The 22,702-nt window shown below is 36.5% G+C and overlaps 1 protein-coding gene across 1 annotated transcript in view; it reads right to left on the reverse strand.

Annotated features, from left to right (window-relative positions):
• Positions 1 to 22,702, reverse strand: part of BBS8 (tetratricopeptide repeat protein 8) — a 284,023-nt gene that overhangs the window by 15,768 nt on the left and 245,553 nt on the right. Inside the window, exon 11 of the mRNA XM_090376638.1 lies at positions 15,598 to 15,681. Within this exon, the coding sequence (XP_090232764.1) occupies positions 15,598 to 15,681 (84 nt within the window). The remainder of the gene's footprint in view (positions 1 to 15,597; positions 15,682 to 22,702) is intronic.

The following is a 22,702-nucleotide window of genomic DNA, read 5'->3' on the forward strand; positions in this document are numbered from 1 at the left end:
ACCTTAATATTTCCTCGTGTGAATGCAGATGCAAAATACTCTTTCAGTTTGTTTGCTATCTGAGCAGGATCATCAACAGTCGAACCATCGATGTCAAGTGGACCAATCAGATTCATCCCCTCCCTTTTAGAGTTTATATAAGTAAAGAAATCCTTGTTGTTTTTCTTAGCATCTTTTTCCAAAGATTTCTCGTAATCTGCCTTCGCCTGTCTAACTTCCTTTGTGACCTGATTACAGACTAGCTTATATCTGCCGTAGGCTTCTGAGTCGCTTGATAATTTATATGCATCCCATGCATTTTTCTTCTCTGTCACGAGTCTCAATAGTTCATTTGATAACCATTTAGGCCTAAACCTTGAACAATATTTCTTAATAGGTATGAAACTTTTAGCAGCAACCACGATTAATTCCTTGAATGCTTCCCACTTAGAATTTACTGTTAGTAATATCGTCAGTTGATCCCTCAGTACAGAATTTAAAAACTTTCTGAGACCACTGTACTTACCTTTACGGAAGCAAAAACCCTTTCCTTTACCCCTGATAGTAATTAAATCTTTAAGTAAATCCCACATCAGTACACTGTGATCACTGCTGTTAACCAGATCAAGAGTATTACTCTCTCTGGTTGCCTCTCGAACATGCTGCTGCAGAAAACAATCATCCAATAAATCACAAATGTCTGACTAGTGTGTGAGTGACCAACCCACAAGTTCCAGTCAATATCTGGGAAGTTAAAATCCCCCATTATAAGACATTCTGATTTACTAACCCACTCTATTTCTCTGTACAATTGTTCATTGTACTCATTCGAGTCATTAGGCCTATAACACACACCTACTCTTATTTTTGCTTTCGCAGTGCTTATGTCACACCAAACTGACTCAGCAGTGCACTGTTCATCTATATCAACTGCGTGCACTTCTTTTGATTTTATGTTTTTCTTAATTAACAGCATAACACCTGCTCCCTTTACTTGTACCTGCGGTACAAGTAAACACAACCCATGTGTTTACTTGTACCGCAATGACTCCCAGCAGCCTCTGAAATATCCTGCATCTTGTTTTTCAGGCTTCTGCTCATTCCAATAGAAGCAGTGATTTTCTTTCACCTCTGCCAGTGGCTATTGTTAATCTAATAAACTTTGTCTCCCCCAAAGCTAGCAGTTTTCTGACCCACCTAACACTGCCGCGATAGCATCAGCAAATATTCTTGCACCCTTTCTATTTAAGTGTATCCCATCCCTGTAGAAGCAGTGTCTCCTGTTAACAAGTACAGTCCAGGTTGAAAAAAAAAGTCTACCCCCTGAGCCTTCACAATCTTTCCAGGCCCGAATTGATTGACAAGGCTCTCATCATATACTCCCTCCTATCGTGTCTGGGCAGAATTGCAGACAATTTTAAAATTCAACCTTAATTCACGGCTTTTTCCAACAGTGACCTTTACTTGTTAAGTAGTTCTGCTGGTCTCCTACTCTTGATATCATTAGTGCCAACGTGTACAACTATATCAGCTTTTGTGCCCATAAAAGATGATATCCACTCTACAACATCATTAACCTTTGCCCCTGGCAGACATACCCTGGTCCTGTCCTGGTCTTTCCACCTATCCTTTTTACAAAGCATGTATGTTCACCATTTTCCTGACAATAGAGTCACCAACAACTACTAGTTCCTGTGGGACCAGCGCATTCTGCCTTGGGGGTTGCCGCTGTGTTGCGTGATGACCAAGTGCAAGCTCTGGTTGATGTGGGCAGCTGAGAGCTTTATGGGCCCCTCAATTTAGTTCTTTCGAGGGCATCCACCCTGTCATTCAAGCTCTCATATAGGCCCATGACAATGCTGAGTTGTTGCCTGATTTCGACACTCCTTGTATCGCGCACACACAAAGACATCCCCCATGGCAATATCATGTCCCATACCTTAATGCTCCACAAACATCATGCAAGCAGTGCATTTTAAAAGGCGGTGATTCAAAAGGCAACTGCCCCCCCTCAGTTCTCCTCTGAGCCAGAGCACTTCCATTAGCTTGAGCCTTTTGCATTGCTGCTCTGGTCTGAGTCATGATTTCTATTAATTTCAATAAAATTTCAATTTCAGTTCAAAATTATAAATTCTAAACTTGTATCCCAACAGTTATAACGGTATATTTATTTTTCAGTGTCAAGTATTAATTGTCTATGAGTTCCCTTTATATAACTTCTGTTTCAGTTATGTATTAATTAATTATGTTACGTTTGTAATCTAAGTCGTTATATGTATTTCGTTAAAAGTACAATTTAATTGACAACAAAGTTCAACAAGTTTAACAAATTCTACCGATCAACTGACAATATTATAACCTATACTATACTAATGCTATCTAGTTCGGTATATAATGTATCCTATGACAAAGGCGGCAAGTTACGAACGGTAAATCTACGGAAACTTAAATATTAATTAACTTTCAAATCTTGCTGTCTCAATTCAGAATAAACTAAGGATCCTTACTAGGCCTATAAGCTACTTACAGAAAATAATTTGATGTAAAAAATATTCAATGAAACGGCTAAATATGGCTATAAAACTTCTCGTTCAGCGGAGTTGCAACTTGTAACCCGTGGATTTGATAACCTTACTGATACTTTTATGGAATTACAAGGCCGAGTAAAGAATAAATACACCAGATTAATCAGAAAATCACAAAATAATGCTATACTACTAAATTTAAATCAGAAGTTTTAGAAAAACAATAATTTCAAATCAATAAATAAGAAAAATCCACTTAGTGGCTTTGAACACATCTGGCTCCTACTAGCCTCGTCACCAAGTTGACGAGACTTAATATCATTAGTGCCAACATGTACAACTATATCACCTTTTGTGCCCTTAAAAGATGATATCCGCTCTACAATTAGGTATTTCTTTTGGTCTAGGTGTGCCGTGAAAATATTACTGAGATACTAGGAGCGCCATGAACAGAGAAAATTTGGGAACCTCTGACATAAAATACACAATGAAGAAATGACTGTTGCAGATATATTTGAACTGTGTTGACTTTCTCTTTTCATCAATCAATTTCTGATAGCCGACAACAATCTTCTCTGGGCTCTGGCGAAATAAAAAGAGAACCTCAAAAAAAAGGTTTGATGTTCTCTGCGATACGTAAGATTTCATCTAGTTGTTTTACTGTTATCTCCTTCACGGTAACATTTTCATCTGGCTCATTTAAAAATTTTAATTTTTAAATGCAAGTCTGCATTGACTTTATTAGTGGGAGACAAACAAGTAACACATCTTCTTCCGATGGTTGATGAACACGCCAAGGCGGGCAGCAGGCAAACGTTTGTTTATTGCCTGTCCGACGCACGGTAAGCTTAATGCGCAATTCAAATCTTTTTCAACTACTACATTAAAAAACAAAAGATCGCGTTAACTGGAAATTTGCATCGTGTAAAGTGAAAAGTGGTATAATTTTTTCAAATAGTGGTAACTGAAACACGCATTAATCGAACTCTCATTATGCGAGGCCTGGCTGTATATTCTTTGATTTCCTACCTTTAAATTGCAGGAAAAACTATTAATTCACTCGAGCTTACGTCATTAGTGTTACCAAGGTGATCCAGGGAGAAAATAAAAATGTAAGCAACTTTCTTGAAAAACTTTCTTCTGAAAGTTGAGCATCATTATTTGGAAACAATACTTTGCATTGTCGCTCTGTCACAACGTTTTGCTTTTACTGATTTTCGTAATTTTTGTACAAAAGAATTGCAACATTGTTTTTTAAAAACAAAAATATTGCATTTCCTTTTTTCAGTATGTATTATATCTACTAACAAAAAATCAAGGAAATTCGTCCATTGGAAACCACAGTAGAAACGGAAGGGGGAAAAAAAAAAAACTGTCGTAAAACTGATCACCACAATGCATATTTCATAAAAAAAAGTTCGCTTTATTGTAATTGTTTTTAGAGGACTAAATCGGAACAGCAGTTTCACGGATGTATATTTGATCTTATGGAATTTCAAGAAAATATTTCTATTCATAGCTGCGTTATAAACTTCGATAACTGATGTCGAAGGAATTACACATGCATCTCACCTGGTGTGCAAATGAAAAAATATATATATGCTACTAGTAATGGATTGTTTTCACAATCTGTTACTTGTAGTGACGGGTTGGAAAATTGTAACTGTTACTGAATACTTCGATATTTCCTTGATATGCATTTGATACAATCAAAAAATTTCAAGAGAAAAACTGAATTTTCATTATCACACACACACTGGAAAAATTCACCATAAAGTGTCATTTCATTCTGAGCTGCAAATGTAATTTCGCTTCTCTTGTGCTCACAGAGTAGCTGTTTGCCGAAGGAAGGCAAACAGGGTTCATTTTCCTGAAATTTCCAGTGCCTTTCATTCATTTGAGGGGAAAAAACTCCTTAGGGGAGGGAGTTCGCCCTTTCTAGTCCGACCCTAGGGGGGAGAGAGAAAGAGAGAGAGAGAGAGAAATAAAAATACCCTTTTGGCGGGGAGACGGCCAGGAGGTTGTCAAAGCTCCAGAGCTCTAACTTTCATAAGAGATGCTGAAGTTCTAATAAGTCAGTTTTATCGCGGATGCGAAAGTTCTAATGTCTATTTCTTTATTGCATTCAGTTTCACAACAGATGCTAAAAGTTCAAATAAGTCAGCTTCATCCTAGCATTAGGCTGCAGCTCCCCACACCAGGCCAGCTCCTCTCTCACCCTATATGTTTTATTTATTTTTTTTCATTTATTTTTTATTTATTTATTTTTTTGCTTTGTGTTGTTCTAGCAATCTATCCTGGATTGGGCTTCTCTGGGCCGGGGTAGTCCTCCTCTTTTCTCCTTCCCTCTCTTCATCTTGGCGTGTCCGTAGCCAGGTGGGAAGGAGCAGCAGCAGTGCATAGCACACGCTTCTTGATTACACCGGGGTTCCAGCCAGACACCTCCAAATACGGAGGATGCGGAAAGGTCAAGGGAATGACCACCGCATATTCCCGGAGCAATATGGCCTTAGTTGCTAATGCTCCTAAAAACCAAATAACAAACTCTTCATCTTATACAAGTTTTTCTTTCCTCCCTGCGAAACTCGTTCCCCAGGGAGGAGGGCACTGATCACTGCTTCCAGGTAGCCAAAAGGAGAAAACACATCACACTACAGATCACACACATAGGTTAGTAATTCTGGGTATAACCTCCATGCACAAGTACATGGTGGGTGACCACCCAGGTGTGAACCAACGTAAGCAGGGGTCGAGGTGGCGCCCACACCACATGGAGGAATGCCGCCCCTCTATGTTACAATGCAGTACTAGGTGGTAGATGACTCTCATCAACTGGTGCAATACCACCACTTTGCTTATTGGGGGCTTGAGAAAGTGGTGGAACCCATGTTTAGTCTCTAGAGCTAAGTTCCGGTCAACCCTTCCCCATCTCTTCCATCATGCAGTATGATTCATGACTTTTGAGGTTATGATGAACATCGTGGCGAGATCCAATATTCCTTACATTTCGAGGGTACAGCTCTAAAACGGTGTTCGCAGGCCGGCCGCTAGTTAGTACACCGGACTGAACCTATTGGTAACTCTCTAGGAAGCTTCCGGATCAGCTTGTGTATAATCTTGCTACCTCTACTCTGCCAGATAGTGACTGGAGGGAGTCTGAGTAGTGTGTATGCGGGGAGCATTGTCGAGGCCACGTTATGTCAAGGATCTGGGTATATTCTTACCATGTGTACACCATATACAAAAATTTCATTACTTCATACAGCATGTCCCACCCACTTTTTCTTAGTATTGAATACACCATGAATTGTCAAACTAATAGAGCAAGCTTATCTGCGAAAAGATCTATACCTCCCAAGCACTTCCTAATTCATTTCACAAATATACGTAGTCTCAATTCTAATCTCAACAATGTCCATTTCCACTTGCAGTCTGCCAAACCCCAGGTACTTTTTCTGACAGAATCTCAGTTATTGGTTGATTCAACTACTGCTCATCTCAGATGCTCAAATTACTTGCTGTATGATTCCTTTCACCTCTGAGGTGGTACTTGTGTATATGTCCATGTTCTGATATTCCCTGGAAGAGACTTGGCAATTTAGAATCTCCTCTCTTTGATCTTCTCTGGCTTAAAATGTCTCTACCTCATTGTGTCAAATTCATCTGTTGCCTCTACCGTTCTTCCAACTCCACTAATCACTTGGAGCTCTTTGACATTCTCTCTTTGCAACTTGATTTTCTCCAGTCCAACTTTCCTAACAGTGAGGTAATTTTCCTTGGTAATTTTAATGTTCACAACTCCAGCTGGCTTCCGTTTTCTAGTCACACCGACCCAGCTGGTCGAGATGCTTAGGCTTTTGCAATTACTTGCACAAAGTGTTCATTTACTTACAAGAATACCGGACAATCCTAATCATACAGCCAACATGCTTGATCTTTTTCTCACAAACAACTCTTCTAAGTATACGGGCGAAGCGAGAGGTCCTATAGGCACTTCAGATCACAACTTGCTGATTGTCTCTTCTCCAATGGAGCCTTTATCTCATGGCTATTCCCAACCTCGTGTTGTTTGGCATTACAAGAATGCAAAATAGGATGACCTGCAAGATTTCTTTTCCTTGGTCAGATTACTGTTTCAAAACTTCTGATGTCAACGTTTGCTCAGATCGTGTCAGTGAAATTATTCTTGCAGGAATGGAATCCTTTATCCCACACTCCACTTTCAAATCTTGTCCTTTATCTAAACCTTGGTTTTCCAATAAATGTGCTAAGGCTGTTCAAGAGAAGAATGTTGCATATCGTAATTGGCTTGTTTCTAATTCCTCAGTTTCATTTTCTGCCTACACCAAAGTTCGCAACAACTGTAGAGCAGTTATTAATCAGACCAAACTAGAGTTTGAACAGGTTAAGAGTAGAAAACTTGCTTCTTGCCCTAATGGTAGCCGAGCAAAATCTATTGGCTGCAACTTTTGCCCATCTCTGTTCCTACCTCTGTCCAAACCAGATAGTTCTGTAGTCACTTCAGCCAAGGATAAAGCTGACCTGCTAGCATCCCATTTTTCTTCCAACTCATGTATTAATGATCTTGGTAAAACACCTCCCACCATTCCCAACACACTCCATTCAATGCCTCCTGTGGTCTTCCGTCAAAAGGATTTTGACGAATCTTGATGCTAAGAAAGCTCCAGGTCCCAATGGTATTTCTCCACTTGTTCTCAAAACCTGTGCTCTTGAACTTACTCCTGTTCTTTGCCACCTTTTTTCACTTTATTATTCCAAAGGTGTTTTTCAATTTGTTTCGAAATTTGCTCATATCCAGCCAGTTCCTAAAAAGGGATAAATCCCTCCCATCCAATTATCGTCTCATTGCAATTACTTCTACTCTTTCTAAAGTAATGGAGAAATCAATTAACTGCCAAGTCTTAAACTACCTAGAAACCCTCTGTCTGATCAATGATTGCCAGTATGGATTCCGTTAGTGTCGATTCACTGGTGATATTCTGGCTTATGTTACCCATTTATGGACTAATTCAATGGAAAGGTTCGGTGAAACACAAGTAGTTGCTCTTGACATATCAAAGGCTTTCGATCGTGTTTGGCATAAAGGTCTTCTAAACAAGCTTCCATCTAATGGTTGGCAACTGTTATTAGTAATTGGTTATCCAGTTTTCTCTCTGATCGCTCACTGAGGGTGATGGTAGATGGTTCTCTGTCTTCTAACTTCTCCACTAATGCCGGTGTCCACCAAGGTTCAGTTCTTTCCCCCACTCTTTGTTGCTTTACATAATTGCTTTAGCCAACAATGTCAGTGTGCAGGATGTTTCATCACAGATGTTGAATTTCTAATTAGTCAGTTCATACTAGGATGGCGCCTACGTAGCCAGGTGGGAAGGAGCAGCAGTGCGTAGCACACGCTTCTTGATTAGACCGGGGTTCGAGCCCGTCACCACCAAATACGGAGGATGCGGAAAGGTCATTCAGGGAATGACCACCGCATATCCCGGAGCAATATGGCCTTAGTTGCTAATGCTCCTAAAAACCAAATAACAACAACAACATACTAGGATGCAGAAATACTAATAAGTCCGATTTTGGTCTGGTGCGAATTTGAATGCAAATGACTACGGTTACTTTCTTTCGAGTGACCGCATGTTTTCGTCTTGTACAGATGTTTTATTGTGGATACTTCCTTCCAGTAAAATCATTAGTAGTAGTGCTTTATTGTATTAAAGTAATTCGTTATGTTGGGGAAAACGGTTTTTGCTCCTAATTGATGTAACACTTTCGAATTTTGGCAAAGTGGATCATCTGAACACAATGTAAATTAGAAGGACAATAAAAGAGTTGATAATTGGTGCCATTGGTGAGCAGCATTCCGACAAACAAATTTTCTGTTTATACTCCGGGATGACCCCGATCAGAGGAGATCCCAAGATAGAGAGAGAATACAAGAAACTGCAGCGTGTTTAGCAGTCACGGATTGATTGTGTGAAATTACACAATCTGCCAAAAACCACAGTAAAATAAGAGAAGTGATGGGGAGAAAATCTATTTTTTAGCGGGGTTTTTCTTTTTATTACAGCTCAGAACAGCATATGACCGTGGATTTATTCGGCTTCTGTACTAAAACTGAATTTCTCCCTTTCAAAGCATAACAAGCAAATATCGTCTAACAATACGTTTTGAGCAGCCATTAGTCGCAATCTGTTAGCTTTGTATTGTTAGAAATCTTGCAGTATTGTGAAGAAGACACATTTCAAGAAACAATCCGTTATTCATAGCGGATGATTTGTTTTTCTTCTTTTGCACACAAGTTTTTGAAGTTTATAATGCAGCTATAAATATAAATATTAAATATTTTCTTGAAATTTCGTTAGAAGATCAAATATACATCCAAGGAAACTGCGGTTCTGATATTGTTCCCTAAAAACAATGATAAAGCAAACTTTTTTTTTTGATCAAATGCACACTGCCTCCGTAGCCGAGTGGTCAGGAGCGGGAGTGCAATAGCACATGCTCTTTGAGTAGACCGGGGTTCAAACCCCTGACTGCTGAATACGGTCGATCTGCCAACCCGCACTGGACCAGCGTGGCAGATTATGGTCCATTTCCCTCAGCATGAATTGTTGAGGAGGCTTCCATCCTGCAGTGGGTTGATAATGGCTGCACTTTACCTTTTTTTTTTACACTGCAGTGTTATCAGTTTTACACCAGTCTTTCCCATTTCCAGTATGGCTTCCAGTAGATAAATTTACTTGATTTTCTGTTAAATACCTTTCCTAATTGTTTTCCATACACAAACACATAATTAAGGGGGTCACAAATTAATATGAAAACAATTAAATAAAATTAGCCAAAGACGCTGGGCCCCTAAACAGCCCAGGGCCTGGAGGCAATTGTCTTGCCTGCCTATATAGTAGCTACGTCACTGATTCCATGCATTTTTCTTCTCTGCCACGAGTCTCATTAGTTCATCTGACATTAGTATTGAGTGGTAAACCATGTGAGTAACCATGTGAAAATTACATAGCTCCCAGAGCAACTATCTAATGTTTGTTTATTAACCCAAAAGCAATGTAGATGAAATGTACATTAGCTGTGTGAAGCTTCACTAAATAACATCTGTAAATGGAATATATTCTATGGTCATTTTTTTTTTTGCTTGAAGAAAAATTCCAAATTTCCAGCAAGAAAATTTATGCAGTCCTCATCTGAACCAACTAACTTAGCAACAGTGTGAAAAAACTTGTAAAAATTCCTTCTGCTTTGGTGGGATTGGAATTCATGCATTTTCTAATGTGATGCAGAACGACAGCAATCATAACCTGTGTTCCCCATTAGGGTAAAAAACAAAAGGAGTGATATAAAATGAATTAGGAAATTTCAATAAACACAAAGTTATTGAGTAGTGACTCTTCAATGTACCACCAAGTGGCAGTGATCATAATATATTAATGCTAAATCAATTTAAAAATATAACTAACTGTCAAGGGTAAAGGGAAGGGCTTTTTCTTTCATAAAGGTGACTACAATGGTCTCAGTTTTTAAATTCTATTCAGTGGAACCAACTCACGATTTTACCAAAAACAAATTCTATATGGGAGGCATTTAGGAAACTAATCTTAAAAGCTACTAAGCTTTTAAAGCAATGAAGAGATATTGTTCATGATTCAGATCTAAATGGATATCAGATGAACTGATAAGACTAACGGCACAGAAGAAAATGTATTGGATGATTATAAATTAGAAGGTGATATAGAAACCTACAGTAAATAAAAACTAGTCCACAATCAAGTCACTAAGGAGTTAAGCGAACCTAGGCAGATTATGAGAAGTACTTGGCTAAGAATACAGAGAAAAATAGCAATGAACCCTTTGCTTATATTAACACTAGAAGGAAGGGGATGAACAATATTGACCCACTAGATATGAATAGCATAACATCATGTTTTAAGATCCTGTTCAGGTTGCTAACAAACTAAATAAATATTTTGCATCTACATTCATGCATGAATAAGATTTTAGGGATGGTAGAACCAGAAGTATACCGACTATTAACTGGGAGCTAAATGATTACATTATAATTGAGAAGATATTGGAAGAGAAATTGCTGCAGTTAAAAGTAAACGAGGCATCTGAGGCTAATGAGATCTATCCAATTGTATTAAAAGAAGCAGCAAAAGAGGTAAGCAAACCTTTGGCCACAATTATGAGAACACCCTTTGATCCAGGGAAGGTTCCTATTATTGGAGGTGTGCAATTGTCTCCCCTATTCACAAAGGGGTAGGAGGGAGGTTCCTAAAGATTTACAAATATGATTAGCAACTATGATGCAGCAGAGCCAGAACTAGGGTGGGGCAAGCGGGACGCCAGCCCCAGCAGCATTTTAAGGGTGCATTTGACCAGTTATATATTTTAAAATTGCTTCATTTTTGATTTATCAGACCTATGTTTAGCGAACTTCTTTATAGCAAATTTTTTGAATTCCTTTTTTGGTAATTACATTTAAAAGTTTCTGTAAAATGAAGAAAATTTCCACAAAACAAACAGATTACGAGAGACAACTTTGTATGCTTTGTTTCCATCTCCAGCCTTTAAGCAATTTAAGCAATTAGAAAGTGCAAATTAAGGGTTAAAGGGATTTAAGTGGAACATGCAGCCACCTAGCCCACATATCAAGAAGTCATGCTAGTCAACTGCTTTCTATAGCCAGTCAAAAGATTAAGGCACATTCCCGACATGGATAATAGCTTCTGGTCAACTTGTGCTCTTTGTTTAAAATAAAAATAAAAATTTTATTAAAAGAAATACTGCATTATCTTTGTACTTGTGATTCCAGAATTTTTTGTGATTTTGTGAGAGTGAAAAAAATTATAAATTCAGGATTTATAATCACTTATAGAAAAAAATATCAGGGAGGAACAGTGTTTTACAAATTTCGAAAATAACAGAGAAACTCCAATTACAAACTTCTACAAAGTATGGCCCATTGGAGCTAACCACTGGAGGAAAAAAAATTTTTCAAATACCCGTTGATATTTCAACAGATATTTGAAAAATCATGTTTTATCAATTCTGCAGGATATAAAATCTGTAACCCCTTCACAACTTCTCCAATTCGTTCATGAGTATTGTCTAATAGAATCTTATCTAAATATAGAAATAGCGCTATGAATTTTTCTTACCCTGCCTGTAACAATAGCTTCTTGTGAAGTGTCCTTCAAAGTGAGAAAAATTCAATTAAAATAATACACCTTCACTGCATATTTTTAGTTTAAGTTATAATGTTAAAAGTACTATATTTTACAATATTTTGTTTCTATGATTTTATACTAGATATAAACATAAACTAGGTGGTTTTCTAATTTCTTTGTAGTTATATATACTTTCTTTGTAGTTTATATAGAATTAAATTCTCTGTAGATATAAATGAATATTTGTAAGTTTCTTTTTCTTTGATATTTTTGTTTTCTTATATTCATTGTACTATTTAAATTATTTTATTAATAAATATATGCAAATCGTAAACCACTGCAATAGTAATTTTTATAAATGCATAAAGATTGTAGAGGCGTAGCGAGGGGGTGTTCAGAGGGGAAATTTCCCCCGTGTGTTGAGTTTCATGGGTGCAAACTGAAGGAATTATCTATCACAATCAGGGATGCCAGGAAAACGTGTTGTCCCCGGCATCGACGACCCTAGCTATGCTACTGAAAGATTGACTACTTGCATAAAATGGGGGCTTACTTATAATCCTTTTGTCCCAGGCATAAGATTGCCTAATTCAGGCCCTGTGATGCAGACAATTTTAACAACATAAGTTTCACAGACTGTACAAATTGGGGCAATGTAGCATTAGGAGAAAGTTACTGCTATGGATAAAGGGGATGATTGTAAAGACAATTGTATATGGGCACTGCACTTTGTGGGCTAATATTATTATCACCATCATGGTTCAGTGCTAGGTCCCCTACTATTAGTATTAGTCCAAATGATGCAACAAAGCAGACTTTTTTCTGAATCAACCAAAAAAATAATAAGAATACAGTAAACCCCCGCTATTCGTGGTATCTGTATTCGCGGTCGCTGATTTAACATAAAATGAAACCTAAAAAAATGTGAATTTTAAAGCGCCGTGAACATTTTCCACCATAAAAAAACATGGGCGTGGTTAAAATTATCTTTCCCGGTCAAAACAGTGCTCAGTAGGTGGAGGGAGAGGGGTGACAAAATCGTGAGCGTGGATGTTTCTCGCTAATTCTTGTTCGGTATATGTTATGCGCTTGCCATGGAAGGTTTCGTCATTTGTTTTTAATTTATATGCTTTTAAAATTGAATAAATTTATCAATTTATAAATTGATATGCTTACAAAATTGATAAATCTACCATTTTGCAGTGTAAAACAGACTTTTTCGAGTGTGTTAACGGAATGAAGTGACTTTATTTGGACAAGTTCTTTCTAACCCGTACAAAAATATGGCTACGAATAACAAGGGAAATGTGAATGTGAAATTATCAAAGAAGGTGATGACATTGGCTAATAAAATTGAGTTATTAGACAAAATTTCTAATGGTGAAAGTGTCTTCTCAATGGCAAAACATTATAAAATCAGTGATTCAACGGTACGATCAATCAAGAAATCGGAAGAAAAAATCCGCCATAGAGTCCGTGAAAACGTGCTAATTGCTTCAAAAATTTGCTCTGTAACTCGTGATGTTAAATTAGAAAAAAATGGAAAAGCTTTAAATCTGCGGATAAGTTATTTTAGTTAGCAAAGGCGCTGGTTTGAAAGATTTGTTTGAAATTTCTAATAAATATTACATTTAATATTAAAGTGTTTCGTATTTTCATTTCGATGCCATATGCTTGCATTTCACTATGTACTGTCTATGTACATAGTCATATTATGAAGGTACCTATAATACATACATAGACAAAATTTTAGACTAGTTTTTCTTATATATTTCATACTTTGGAATGGAACCCCTTTATTACTATGGGAGCCATTACTCAGTATTCGCGTTTTCGGTATTCACGGTATTTCTCAGGAACGTAACCCCCACGAATAGCGGGGGTTTACTGTATAAAATTAAATCAAACAGAATATTCATATTATTCCTATTCCCACAAGGCAACCATCCAATTATACTTTGGATTTCCCCAAAGTATAATTGGATGGTTATACCAATTATACCAGCACAGACTCACTGCATCTTCCATTTTGAGTGGCAACTAATTCCAGCATTCAACAACTTGATGCCCATAGGTGAACTTCACATGAACAGGGTTCTGTTATTCCCCGAGATTTCATATTTGTGTTCTAGTTCTTATCTCACTCTCAAGGGAGAACAGACCATCCTCATTTGTTTTACTCAACTGTTAAACTTTATAGACCTCCATCAGATCTCCTCTTATATGACTAGCTATGAAACCTTGCAGTCCCACTTTCTTCATCCATTCTTCATATGTGTATTGAATTGTACTCATCACTAATCTAGTCACTCTTCTTTAAACCCTCTCCAGAATTTCTAAATTTTTTTTTTTTTTTTTTAGGTGCTGTCTCAACTTTTCAATATTTATATCAAGTTTAATTTCAAAGTTTGCTGAAAATAGAAAGGTTGGCATGGTGATTAATGGCAATAGTTATGCTACTTCAACAAAATCTATAAATTTGGAAAATCAGCTGAAAAGTCACCATGAGGTTTAACATAGATATATGCAAGATAATGCATTTGGGTTGCAGTAATCTCAGAATAACATACCACTCAGGGTAATTGTACAGTCCAATATGAAGTACTCTGAGCAGCACAGACAAGCTACTAAGACAGATCATGGCACTCTGCAATGATGCATAGGAATTCTACCAGCAGGGACAAGAAGTGATTATCTTACAAAGCAATGGTTGTGACATAATGCATATAGGTATAGAAGTTTCATTTTAGGGAGAATGTGGATTTGTTGGATTGGGTGCAAGAAGAGCAACAAGATTAGTGAAGGGTACAAAAGATATGCAGTCATGTCATTATAAATGTTGGTATACACCTTCAGGAACTGATTTATCAAAATGGAGGAAATATTGAACATGTAATAAAATAAGAATGTTTTTCCAAGAAACTGAGCAAGAAAATTCACAATGTTTTGAATATAAGAAAAGCAAGAAAATCATAAAACTCATAACAATTAATGAATAAATGAATTTTTAGGAAGCATCAATGTGTCAACATTCTGCAGCCACCCTGCAGCATAGAAACGTAGTATTTTTCATTTATATATGACTCTAAAGGCCACCGTAGCCCAATGGTCAGGCGTGCGGGTGCATAAGTACACATACCTTGAGTAACCAGGGTTCGAGCTCGTGACTGCTGAATATGGTGCTGTTTCTTGTAATCTGTCTATCTTGTAAACTCCTCTGACCGTTTGGTCATCCAGGAGTATAAACAGAAAATTTATTTATTTTAATGTTGTCACCTGAAATATGACATAGATCCAATATTTTCCACATTTGGGAGTTTCAACTGTATGTTTGGTTGAGAGCACATTACTTATTTTTTTCTGAGAAATACGAGTAATCAAACATTTCTTGTGCTCTACAGTATGTAACTTTCTCTCCCTATCTTATCAAATCCTGACACTATTCTATGATGCTTGAATTCGTTCTTTTATTCTGTAAGCATGCACATGCTAGAATATACAGGTAAACATTTGCATTCATGAAGTATGAATATAGAAACTTTGGATGCAGTTTATATTCACAGTAGATTTTAAAAATTAAGGACCACTTAAGTAAACATTATCTTTGAACCTAAAAGTAAACATTTATTAAAACACATTTAATTCACTAATTTGGAAATATTTTAGAAAGCTTACCTATCTTTTGATTAATCAAGGCACTACTTTATTTAAACACATTCATTAAAAATAAGAGTTCATGAATTTTAGAGCTCAATAACAGATTCAGATGTGCCTGAGGTTACGCATGCACCAAACTTGTTATAAAGCAATTTCTCAGATAATATAAAAGTATATTTTGACCTTTAGCTGTCCTGCAATCAACAGTAAATTTAATTTGTATAAATGATATGTAATCATACCTGTTCTGAAAGTAAGGACTGATTAAAATGTGGTTCAAAAAGATGAGGGGCAACAGTAGATGAAGTTTGAAAAAATGCCTTGGCCTGTAAAACATAAAATCATTATAAACAGTTTACCTAAATAAATCATGGCCAATTAGCTTACATTTAAAATTAAAAAAAGTTATTAAACTTATAGCAAAAAATATAGTATTAGTGGTAGTAAAATCATGCAAGAAAGCAAGCTTCTACAATATGGGATCAGGTATGAAATGCTACTAAGCATTTTTAGTTTTTTCCTGATGTAAACAAGTGGGAGTTGTCCTCACTAATGCTTGCTTTTGAAAGGAGCTAACTAATTTGCTAGATTAAACAAATTCAAGGAAGAATTCTTGGAGGGGATGGATGGGTGAGTTAGGTAGGTTTTTTTTTAGTATTTTGGCTGCTGCTGTCTTGCTTTCTTACGTAGTAATAATAATAATAAATAAAAAATTTATCTGCCTCATTTGCCCAATCCTTTAACTTATTCATAATACTCACTTCCACAATACTAGGTGGAAATTTATTCCAACAATCAGTTACTCTCTGAAAGAAAGCAAATTTTCACACATCTGTCCTGCTCAACAATACTTTACCAATACCATAGGTGCTAAATCTCTAGATTTCCAATGGAGAATTGGCCTATTCTACCGTTTGGCCCTTTTCTATCTTTTTGCAAAAACTTAGTTTTTGTAAAAAAAAAGTTGGAGAAACTTTTTTTTTCACAAAAAAATAATAAAACTTTTTTTTTTTTTTATGGAAATTCCAAACACAAAAGATATTAGAATCTATAGTACTTATAGGTTCTAATACTGTGCATGGGTTGGGAAGACATAAGAAGAAAATACTTGTTGACATTAGACTTGAACTTAAGTAGACTGTAATTTTCAGTGAATACGTATGAAGGAAGGTTGTTCCAGAAAACAGCATTTGAATGAATAAACGAGGAAGATGAAAAGTTGGTTCTGTGAGTTTGAAGTTGGACAGTAAATGGATGTTGGCTGGTGGCGACTGTTTTGAAAGACAGAGCGGGAATTATAAAAGCCAGTTCAGAAGAACAGTGCCCATGGAAGTACAGGCAATTCTCACTTTACAAGTTCCCGGGGTTTTTTTTTTTTTTTTTTTTTTCCTTTCAAGAATCAACAAAATCGAAAATATGAAGATTAATTGCAAAAAATGAATGTTACACATTCATAAATACCCCATTTCAAACCGCGTGCGTAGCTATACAATACAGTGTACCCTGCTTTACAATATTAATTTGTTTTTTTGGTAATTCATTCCATGACCTCAGAAGTTCAAATTTTCGCTATATAACTACCTAAAAGGTTGTTTTTATAGTGTAAATTGTATTAGTTACCAATTCAAATCACTAAAATGCACTACACTTTCATCGTTATCATATGTTCTGTTATAAGAACCAATTTTGAACGGCTTTGTCATATTTTTCTAAAGCACATTTCTGGAAGTCAAGACCATTAAACAATAAAAACAATTTACACTTTCTGGGTTATTGGGCTTTTCTGTTACTGCAAGCAATTATAAAGGGTAGGAAACTCCATGTTATTGCATTTGCGAAAATACCGATAGCTTTAACTGTGCGGTTTTTTACGTTATTATGGTGAAATATGTTTCCCCTTTACTTGGATCTTCAATCTTCAATCGTATAAAAAATAAAAATAAAATTTCAGAATCTTCTCTTCATTCTTTTTTTTTTTTTTTTTTAAGCTTCATAAACTTGTTACTCCGCACAAATCATGTTAGTTGCAATATGTGCGTTCCATTAAAAAATGCTATGCATGCCATTGAAATTTATAAAGAAAAGAGAAGATTATCTTGGAAACAAATGCTTCTTGAAGCATTTCTGAAGAAGATGACTCCTTGTGCAACAAACAAATGAGTGCCGAGCCAATAATGAGTGATCAACAAGTGTGCATTTAGTTGATGATGAAGAATAAACATTCTTCAAGTCATAAATAATTTTTCTATTATTATAATTTGCTTGATTTTACAGGCTACGTTTTCATTTCTTTGGATAAATCAATCATTGTTTAAACATAAACTAATTAGTTAACTAATTTCATTGTTGATAACGTAACCCCTATTTGTAACATTATGTCTATAGGAAATAAATTCCTGCTTTACGAGTTTTCGCTTTATGAACAGGCACTAGGAACGAATTAACTTGTAAAGTCGAGAACTACCTGTATCTGTAAAAAAGGCATCAGCACATGTAGCAGAAACAGTACGTCTGTGAGACAGAGAGTGGGGAGACGAGTCATTAATTAACCTAACTGCCCTTTTCTGAATGGAATCTAGAAGCCTGAGAGAGGTTTTGGGGACAATGCCCCTAGATGTGGAAACAATATTCCATGGTAAGGCAGATTTATGATTTGTACAGAGTGAACAGCTGTTTGGAAGAAAAGTAACGCCGAGAGCAAAAGAGAAAACCAAGTTTTTTTAGATGCAGAGGAAGCAATATTTGTAATGTGCTTGTGCCAAGATATATTAGAAGTCAGGGTAATCCCCCAAAAGAAATATATCACCTTGCCTAGAAATCGGAGTGTCACCAAAGATAAGCATAGAGCAGAAGAATCCTTTTTGCAAGATATAAGACAAGACTGAGTTTTAGAAGGATTGAAATCAATTAAGTTGTCTTTGCCCCACTAGAGATTTACTTTGAGATCGGCATTTAAGGAATTGGTAGCAGACCTTCGAGAAGATGAAGCTGATTGAGCAGGGCAAGGTTTCTCAAACTGGAAAGTGGAATGCAATGTGCTATCATCAGCAAAACTATGGATAGGATTTCCAGTCAATGGAAGAAGGTCATTAATAATATACAAGAGGAAAAGAGTGGGGAAAAGAACTGAACCCTGGGGGACACCAGCATTAGTGGAGAGGTTAGAAGACAGAGAGCCATCTACCATCACCCTCAGTGAGTGGTCAGAGAGAAAACTGGATAACCAATTACAAAATGTTGGCAAACCATAAGATGGAAGCTTATTTAGAAAACCTTTATGCCAAACGCAATCGAAAGCCTTTGAGATGTCTATAGTAACTGCTTGTGTTTCACCAAATATTTTCCATTGAATTTGTCCATAAATGGGTAACATAAGCCAGAATATCACCAGTGAATCAACACTGACAGAATCCCTACTGGTGATGTTTGGGAGGTTTAGATCTTTTCGCAGACAAGCTAGCTCTATTAGTTACTACATTAGCATTAGCACAGGCATACGATGCAAAAAAGCAAACTTATACAGCATCAGTCAAAAAAAAAAAAAAAATCTTCCCATTTCACCCAGCCATTCACTCCAAAAGTTTGAATTTATTTAAGCTGTCAACTTCCTCAGCAGATGGAAGTTTGTTTCAGCAAATTTGTTTCGCTATCTAAAGGCAAATTTCCAGACATATATTCTACATTAGAAATCATTTTCTAAATTTTGCAAATTTCTGATTATTGACCTTCAGATATTTATGGTGGTCTTTTGTTAAAAAATAGAAATGCGCAATAATAGCATTCTCTATTATAGCAGTCATTTTTAGTACTTATGTAGTACAAAGCTAATTAACAATGTCTTTCAGTAAGATGCCAAAAAAATACAACATAAGGTTTCAGAAGAAGACATATACACAAGATTTTCCATGTAATTGAAAATATGAAAAAGGTAACAGGTTTTCCCCATGCACTGAACACTGGTGTGATTTTTCAATTTCAAGCATTGGAAAAAGTGATGTAACCAACCATTGGCAAATGAACATAATGAGAGCATCCAGAACATAAAAAAAAAAAGTTAAAACAGATGTTGAATACCATGACATCAATGATATTATACATGGCAAATGTTTATTTGCATATTTTGTCAAAGAACTTAAATCTTTTTCTGAGTTATGCTGATCATGCAGGCATGTTCAGAAATATTTTTCCTGTAGTGAAATAGGGAAAAAATATGGCTGCAAAAGAACAAAAACAACAGGCAGTGTTAGTGAAGAGCATTACTTTTTTTAGATTTTGAAAAATGGAAATATAATTTTTGAGATTAAAAATTAGATTTTTTTTTATTGCTACAGCTGACAATAATCAAAGCGATTCTAACTATACCCTACTGTGGTGACCTTTTCTAATAAAAAAAATTATCGAATCAAAAGCAGTCTGCTCTCAGGCTGCCTTTGATGTGATAATTTTGGTAGGTACCAACATTGGAAGACTGGGATATAACTGTACCAGTGGCAGCACTGAGTGCAGGCTGCATTAGAAGGACAAAGGTGGTTAAAAAATGGACTCCACAGGGTTTAACAGGCTGCCCTTGGAAGCCATTTACCACCAAGTGCTCAATCATCATAATCATCTTATTAGTTTTTGTGCTGAAATGGAGGTTGCCTTCCTGTGAAGATGTATGAATTCTTGGCAGTGGAAATTTACTACTATCCAGAAAGAAGTGCTAAAAGGAAAGATAAATTTAAATAATTTCAACTGATGCATGCCACTGAAGTAAAAAAGATTTTGAAGCATGTTATGTACACATTGGCTGTTTTTGGATAAATGTGCAATTAGGTGGTAGATGACTTTCATCAACCGGTGAAATACCACCACTTTGCTTATTGGAGGCTTGAAGTGGTGAAACCCATGTTTAGTCTCTAGAGCAAAGTTTCCGGCATCCCCCTCCCCCCATACTTCTCCTTCAACCCATGCACGGTACTAAGTACTATAGGTTTTGATACCTTTCGTGTTTGGGGTTTTCATAAAAAAAAAAAAAAAAACTAGACTGGTAGAACAGTGCAACCTTCAACAGGTGTTTGGAGGCAGTGAGAAAAGTCATATGAGCACTTTTCAGAGTAACCCAAATGAAAAGTACACAAGCCAACAATAGTGAGAGCCACTGATTCATGTCACATTCAGTTCATAAGTTTTGAAAGAAAACAAATTGAAGAACTCAAGAAAAGAATTTCTGAATCACAAACTTCTTTTATAAGTAATTCTAAACAGGCCAAGCAAGCAAGTAATTCTAGGCATGTTATCCTTATTGAAGTAACAATATCTGCCTTTGATGTCTTGACCAGCACTTCGAATTTATTTGAAGTGCTGGTCAAGTATAGTACTTGGCCATACTATACTATACTGCTAGCATTTGTGTACATGCAAGTATACATGCATCTGTTCTTACTCTTAGTTACCCTAACACAGCTCATGTATTTACTTCTTCCATGATGACTCCCACCAGTCATTGAAATCCCCAGGCTGCTGCTCATTCTAATAAAAGCAGTGCAAGAATCACTTTCACCTCTGCTTGCGGCTACTGTTAACCTTTTAGTCTGTGCATCCCCCCCCCCAAGCTAGCAGTTTTCTGACCCACCTAACACTGCCTCGATAGCATGAGAAAATATCCTTGCACCCTTTCTATTTAAGTGTATTCCATCCCTGTAGAAGCAGTCTCTCCTGTTAACAAGCACAGACCATGCTGAAAAAAAATTCTACCCCATGAGCCTTGCACAATCTCTCCATGGCCGAATTGATTGACAAAGCTCTCATTATATAATCCCTCCTGTGTCTGGGCAGAATTGCAGACACTTTCAAATTTAACCTTAACTTGCGACTTTTTTTTCAATGTTGACTTGTATTTATTAAGTAAATCTGCAGATCTCCTACTCTTAAGGTCATTAGTGCCAAAGTGTACAACAGTATCACCCTTTGTGACCTTAAAAGATGATATCTGCTCTATGATGTCATCAACTTTTGCCCCTGGCAGGCATACCCTGCTCCTATTCCACCTATCCTTTTTGCACAATATATTACCAATCTCCCTGACAACAGAGTCTCCAACAATAACTAGCTCCTGTGGGACAAACTCATTCTGCCTTGGAGATTACTGATGTGTTGTCTGATGCACAAGAGTGAGCTCTGGCATTGAGTCCGGCAGTTGAGAGCTTGATGGGTCCCCCACTTTAATACCTTCGAGGGCATCTACCCGATTCTTCAAACTCTCATAGGTGCCCATTAGAACACTGAGTTGGCACCTAATTTCTTGACACTCTCTGCATCTAGCACACACACACACAAAGACATCCTCCTTGGCTTGATCAAATCCTGTTCCAGAAAGGACTGCAAAACATTTCACAAATTGCACATATTTTTAGGCTGTAATGCGTTGGATCACTGTTCTCTCCAGTTATCCTTCAAGCCACAGCATTCCTGCTACTTTGTGTCCATTGCTTTGCTGCTCTACTCTGGAGCATGATTTCCATTTGAATATAATTGATTAACAATGAAAATTAATAAGATTAATAATTTGTGAATACTACACTATCTAGTTTTACACTATACCTTGCACTAATAAGTTTGAAATATAAGTTATGCTATACCGTAATGACCAAATTGTTAAGTCAGTTATATCTTTACCGTAACACAAAGATATAGGCTCAACAACTGATTTCGAGTTAAGTTAATTATAATATATAACAAAATTATCCAGCTAATGCCAACCTAATTGATTCAAACTTTACAGCTACCTATTTACCACAATTAAAAATTTGAATTCCTCTACCACTCACTCTATACAATAACAATGCCAGCAAGATTCTAACGAAACAACGGTTCCATGTATAGTGAGTAGTAATCTACAAAATCTCTAGCTAAATTAAAAATAAAATAACAAGCGTGACTAGGACTATAAAGTTACTTATAGAGTACAATATAATATAACAGTTAAGTCAATAAAACAGCAAAAGTCTTCAAAAACGTATGATTTCTTGGAGTTTGAAATTCACTGCTTGCACATGTATAATCTCGTCCACAAATCGGTTGAGCAAGCTCAGTGCTGATGGGATTCTTCCTCTTGCTCAGATTACAAACCTGAGTGAACATAAATTGAATTGAGGGGGAAAAGAATTGAAGAATAGATGTGCAGAAATTTGCCTTTAGCCAGAGGTAGTTGATTTCTGGAACAAACTTCCATCTGTCGCTGTGGAAGTTGATAGCTTAAATTAATTCAAGGAAGAAGTGGACAAACTTTTACAGCAAATGGATGTGTGAGAATAGGATTTTTTTTTTTTTTTTTTTTTTTGGCTGATGCTGTATAAGCTTGTTTTC

Source organism: Mastigoproctus giganteus, chromosome 6, assembly GCF_048544385.1.
Source record: "Mastigoproctus giganteus isolate SK-2022 chromosome 6, ASM4854438v1, whole genome shotgun sequence".
NCBI lineage: Eukaryota > Metazoa > Arthropoda > Arachnida > Uropygi > Thelyphonidae > Mastigoproctus > Mastigoproctus giganteus.